This window comes from Austrofundulus limnaeus, unplaced genomic scaffold (assembly GCF_001266775.1).
Source record: "Austrofundulus limnaeus strain Quisiro unplaced genomic scaffold, Austrofundulus_limnaeus-1.0 Scaffold56, whole genome shotgun sequence".
NCBI classification, from domain to species: Eukaryota; Metazoa; Chordata; class Actinopteri; order Cyprinodontiformes; family Rivulidae; genus Austrofundulus; species Austrofundulus limnaeus.
The window spans coordinates 1,042,655-1,048,767 of NW_013952458.1; the positions used below are offsets into that span (position 1 = coordinate 1,042,655).

The 6,113-nt window shown below is 39.5% G+C and overlaps 1 protein-coding gene across 4 annotated transcripts in view; it reads left to right on the forward strand.

The window, feature by feature from the left end:
• The window catches only part of ptk2aa (protein tyrosine kinase 2aa), a gene marked incomplete in the record, with an annotated part of 58,107 nt that overhangs the window by 47,331 nt on the left and 4,663 nt on the right, over positions 1-6,113 (forward strand). For all 4 annotated transcript variants that reach the window (XM_014009274.1, XM_014009275.1, XM_014009273.1 and 1 more), the window contains 10 exon segments: positions 312-427; positions 594-694; positions 1,004-1,093; positions 1,399-1,603; positions 1,712-1,823; positions 1,928-2,002; positions 3,441-3,548; positions 3,632-3,736; positions 5,345-5,407; positions 5,841-5,880. In XM_014009274.1, coding sequence (XP_013864728.1) covers positions 312-427; positions 594-694; positions 1,004-1,093; positions 1,399-1,603; positions 1,712-1,823; positions 1,928-2,002; positions 3,441-3,548; positions 3,632-3,736; positions 5,345-5,407; positions 5,841-5,880 — 1,015 coding nt within the window.

Genomic DNA, 6,113 nt, shown 5'->3' on the forward strand with positions numbered 1-6,113 from the left:
AGCGGAACAGAGCGAGGCGTGGGTTATTACAGAATTACTCTCCAACAGCACGCCCATTGGCTCAGAGAGGAGAGGACAGCTCAATCCACTCCTGGTGTGTGTGTGTGTGTGTGTGTGTGTGTGTGTGTTTGTGTATGTTTGTGTGTGTGTGTGTTATTTCTTGTTAGCTGTGACTGTAGAGAGAACAGATTCATTACATCACTGTAAAGTAACGAGGCATCATAAACATACTGCCCGAGCGTCTTTCTATTTTTTTTCTGCATTTTTTGTGTCTTTATGTTTGTGTTTATGCCCGATTTTCTTTTCCGTAGTTGCGGTCATTCCTTCAAGTTAAGAAGTACAGTCTGAACTTGGCAACGCTCATTCTGTACGCCCATCAGCTCAGCGCTGCGTTGGCCTACCTRGAGAGCAAACGCTTTGTACACAGGTAAATAAACTCTCAGCAAGATAAGGGTTCACACTGCAGGTTGTTGCAATCAGAGAGGATTAAATAGTTATCTGACATGTTTGTGTAGTTTAGGTATAAATAATGTGTTTTATGATTTAAAGTTGTGGAAATGCAGGCCTGAGCATGGATGTTTGTGTGATTTTAGAGACATCGCAGCGCGTAATGTGTTGGTTTCCACTGTTGACTGCGTGATGCTCGGAGACTTCGGCTTGTCTCGATACATGGAGGACAGCTCCTACTACAAAGGTAAGAAGACATATTAAGTCAACCACACCTGAAATATATTCCTACATGTGAAAGATCCCCTAAACATAGATTTTACCACAGTTTCAGACATGATAGAAATCAAACAGTGAGCAGTGACAACCAGAGATCGGTCGGTTGTTGTTAGAACTTTACCACCATCTGCTGGTGATAACAGGATACTGCAACACGTTTAGCCAGCTCACATCATCTACTTAAAACACACAGCTAATCCTTTAAGTTATTTATAAATATTAGGTTGTTTAAATTGTTGTGTACATTTAAATAAATGCAAATGTTTGTTTGTCTCAGCTTCTAAAGGTAAACTTCCTATCAAATGGATGGCTCCTGAATCAATCAACTTCCGAAGATTCACCTCRGCCAGCGATGTGTGGATGTTTGGTACGTTACCGTTCTGCTTGTTCTGCTCAAACTCAAGAAATATTTCCTCCCACAAGGTCTAGACTTCACATCCACCTAGGGTAAAATGCAAAACAGTTTGTGGTTTGGTGGATAAAAAAATTGAAATTGATGGTTACTAAGTTCAAAAGGTCTTTACCTTCTTTGATTTTGATGTTTGAGCGAAATACCTCAAAAAATGTTGCAGTTTTATAGCTTAAAAAAGTGTTTAAAATTGATTTACATACTAAGAACATGAAATAATTGTTTCCCCCTAAACGTCCCCACCCGCCTGTTTTCCTCTGTAGGTGTGTGTATGTGGGAAATCTTGATGTACGGCATCAAGCCCTTCCAGGGYGTGAAGAACAACGATGTGATTGGCCGAATAGAGAACGGCGAACGGCTGGCGATGCCCCCTCAGTGTCCCCCCACYCTCTACAGCTTGATGACCAAATGCTGGTCGTACGACCCGAGCAAGAGGCCACGATTCACCGAACTCAAAACACAACTCAGGTAACTCGTTYTACAAATGTTCTTCTTTTCTTTCGGTTTTCCCACGTGTCTACATCCAGGAGTAAATTACTTCTTAGAATAAATAATATTCTGCTGTTATTACTCTAGTACCATACTGGAGGAGGAGAAGGTCCARCAAGAGGAGAGACTTCGAGTGGAGATGAGAAGACAAGTCATTGTTCCCTGGGACTTTCCTGGTGTTTCCGAAGCWCCACCTAAAGTATAAGCAGTTCCCTTCTCCCTCCAAATATGTATCTTTTGTTATAATTACATGWTTTTTGTGGACTGTTTGGAGTGATTAACACCAACATACTCTGTTTGTAGCCGAGTCGACCAGGTTACCCCAGTCCACGCACCAGTGAAGGTTTCTTTTCCAGCCCGCAGCACAACCACTTCCAGGTAAACATGTAGACATGATCACAAGCTTATAATAAGAACACTGATTACACTCGTCAAAAAAGCTGATAGATTTTGAATAGTTGGCATCATACTAATCTAAATATCTTTCACTAAATGAAGTGAAAAAAATCAGAACCCTCTGGTGTAGTCAGTCATTAAAAGTCATCCTGTCAWAATAAAAGCTGTTAGCTCTGAATAAATGCAGAACAGTGCGTTAAGCATTTGCCTGCACGTGTCAAAGTCAGACAGAGTTGCGTGAAAGAAGACAAATTGAAGACAACTGAAAGRGCTGAGTTATTTCAGGCATTTCCTGTCGTACTAAAAGCTGCCCATTCATGGACACGCAGACTCTTAATCAGTGCCACACTTCAGCTTTTACAGCAATCAGCTGCTGTTTATATGTTTTACTGTTATTTAAGTCAAGCTTCACATGAATGTATGTCTGACCAAATTAGCTTTTCATAAATGTTATAAAATGCTTTGCCACATAACAGTATTCATTTATTGCTTGTTTGCTTAAAAAAGTCTCAGACAAAACAAGACAGTTTTGTATTAGGTTTGGACATATGTGCAATTAATCGTCAAAAAAACTGTCAGATTAATATTTGCCACTCTGCAATTACTGCGATTAGTGACTTATATAAGTCATTGTGGCRCCATGCTAATGCTAAGCTAACACTCCCTCTAGGTACCAGCTTKGTTTGGGTAAAATTGTAACATATGCAGTTAATTGTCAGAAAAACTGTCACCAACTAGTATATGACACTTGGTCAATAATAGAAGTCCTTGTGGCATTGAGCTAAGGCTTATGCTAACACGTTGCTAGCCTGGTTAAAACCAGCCCGGGAAACTAGAATTGAGCGGAACTGCGTAGTAAGGCAAGGGCTAGGCTAACACGGTGCTAACACAGAGCTGATTCTAATGTTAAGCTAACGCTAACCCTTTAAATTTCCAGGTACCRGCTAGAGTTTGGAAAACCCTTATTGTGTGCAATTAACCACCAAAATAAAACTGTCACTGATTAATATTTGGCACTTTGCGTAAACTATGATTGGTGATTTCTRTAAGTCATCGCAGTGTGGAGCTAATGCTAACACAGAACTAATGCTAAAGCTAAGTTGACAATCTGTATTTGCAGGTAGGGTTAGGGAAAATTGTATTATATTAATTATCAGATACATGCCAGAATTAATCATGATAAAAAATTTTTTACCAATATTGCGCAATCTTATTTTTTTTTTAAGATATCAGTCTCCATACTTTTGAAAGATTATACCGCACCTAATGTACTTATACTTATACTTGTGCTGCTAATTTTCATTGTGCCAAATAGACGAGGACTATAAAGAGAAATGACATTAAGTGCTCATAAATTTTGTTTATTATTTATTTTTCCTTTCTTTCATGTCTGCTCCTCTGTCGATCGGTCCACCGCTAGTCGTCCGTTCATAGCGGTGTCGGTGGAGTCGGAGGCAGCTACCCGCCCTCAGATTCCTGGAATCAGCACCGATCTGAACACACGGCGCTGTGGAGCTCCGGCATGGAGGTACAGGGTGGCGTGGTTTTCATCTGTTTAATAACCGTGTGTGAAGGAAGCAGAGATGGGAAGTGTCGGTGTTGTTCCTGCAGGACAACGGCTGCGYCAGCCAGGCTCTGATGGAGGACAGGCTGATGCAGCAGCAGCAGCAGATGAAGGACGACCAGCGGTGGCTCGAGCAGGAGGAGAGCCTCATGGTAACTCAAACTCTGAGCTTTTCTCCACCAAAAAGTCCAAAACAGACACGTCAAAATAAACTCGTGCGTTCGGCGGGTGTTTTTTCCAGCTCAGTAAAACCTTTCTGCGAGTCTTGTTGTTGCCAGAAGAGCTGCAGAATATCTTTCTCAGATCTTTGAACTCGCTCGGTTGTGCGTGTTTGATTTATGTAATCAGACGCAGAAGTCTCTTTAAAAAACAGCTTTTGCATAACGAGTCTGTTTTTCTCCCCTCTTCAGGTCAGGTTGTTTCTCCTTTCTGATTTTAATGTTTCCAGCCAAATGTAGCTTGATATGGAAAAACTGGAATAAATGAGTAGAAAAGTTTTATTTCTTATCATTCCTTCAGTTGGACATTGTGAGTTCATCATATTTAAGTTGGACATTTATTGTGTTGCTGAACCAAGAAAAAAATCACTCACAGCAGAGTAAATTGACATAAAACTGAAAACAAAAATCAGTCTGCTGACTTAAAAAAAGGACCACTTCTACCATCTGAAAACTAATCATAACAAAAATAGACAAGAGAGTAAATCACTACTGAAAATACTCTTAATGAACTGTTCTTTTCTTTTCTTACATGATTTATTTATAAAGGAGTATTAAATTCCTCATTCATGCCAGGAACCTTTTAGGTAATGCATACTAATGGCTCAGTGTGAGTAAGGAAAATAAAAAAAATATATTAATATAAAAAAAACAAAATCTGCAGTGACAGGAAGATGAAGGACATAAATAATAATGATAAAAATGTAACAGGATTTTTAAATCCAGTGTGCATTTTTCCCTGAAATGTTGGAAACCAGCCTGGTTTTAAAACTCTTTCAAGGTTGATTAAACAAAATTTAAGAATGTGTTCAGGGATGTTTTGTGGCGAAAGTACAACAGATTGATTTAGTTTTGGTGAAAGACACGAGGAAAGCAAAATGAAAACGCGCTGGAGAGGACGGCGGGAGGGAGAAAGGAAGTGGGATTGGCAGGAGCGGCGGAGAGGGAGGACTGGAGGAGTCTGCCGTCGGAGCGAGATTCTCAGAGATGGAAAGAGTGGGAGGGAGAAACAGCCGAAACTTTTCTGTCTCTGCGGCTCAGTTCGGCTTTTCCCTCTCTGGAAAAACCTTCACTATCTGTCTCTTCTGACTCACTTTTTCTTTATCTCTTCTTTCCGTTCCTCCTTGAGTTTTGAAGTTTCTTTTGTACGAACTCTCCTCACTTTTTCCTCTTCTTTCGATGGCCTCTGTGTTAGATCTTTGGTCTTCACATTCTTTTCTCCCAGGATGCATCTCTTCAAGGCGTGCTTCACCAAAACGGTACAGAAACGTTAGGAGAGCAGAATGTTTTATTGCTTCAGWTGTGACATTATGTAAGATTTTATTGAAACACACTTGTTCTTCCTAAATTAGTTGTTAAATGTAATTTATTATATTACTAGAAAGCTGAGTGGCTCGTTTTTATTATTTTGACCAAATTTAAGTCTTGGAAAGCATGTAGTTGTAAATTAACATCAATTTTAAACCTTTTTTATGTTGCTAAATATAAAAAAACGTGTAAAACTTCCTAAACCTCAGTGCTTTTTTGTTTTTTTTTGCGCAGAAAGCAGAATCCAGAAACAGCAGAGGAAGCATCGACAGGGAGGACGGCACACTACAAWCACCGGTCAGTCACTTTACCTGCCTTCATGGCAACATTTGGACATCTCAGGTCAGGAGACGGTTTTATTGCCACTGACAGACAAACGGGAGGAAAACACAGACAGTGTGAAAAAACTGGGAAAGTATTTCTGTTCCTGTGCCTTGAAGGGCACTGCCTACATACCAACTACTTAACCACAGAGCACCCAGGGGAACTTTAAACCCAGCAGATTTTAGCCTGCTTTTCTCTCCAAAGCTCAGACTTTAGTGAGGAGATAATAGGCAGAAGCAACTACGATTCTTATTTTTGTTGTTGTTGTTGTTGTTGTTGTTGTTGTTGTTGTTGTTGTTGTTGTTTTAAATAGAATACATTTTCTTAACCAGAGACTGTCCCCTAGAACTGATATGACATAAAATATTATTGATAACATCACGTTTTACCATCTTTGTCTGCACAGGGTGGAAGTCAACACATCTATCAGCCTGTCGGGAAACCAGGTGAGAAAAACTAACATTTTTAATTATAAATAGTCAAAGCATATTGCAGAAATACAGAGTCATAAGTAAAAGTGCTGCTTTCCTGGTTTAGTTGTTGCGATTGTAAGAAATTAAAAATCTTTGTTTGTAAACTAGTTGTAAGTTATTTATAATTTTGCATGGTTTTTACCTCATAAAGGGGCAATATTATGTGTTTCTCAGACATACATTTAAATACTATACCATTATAAAGT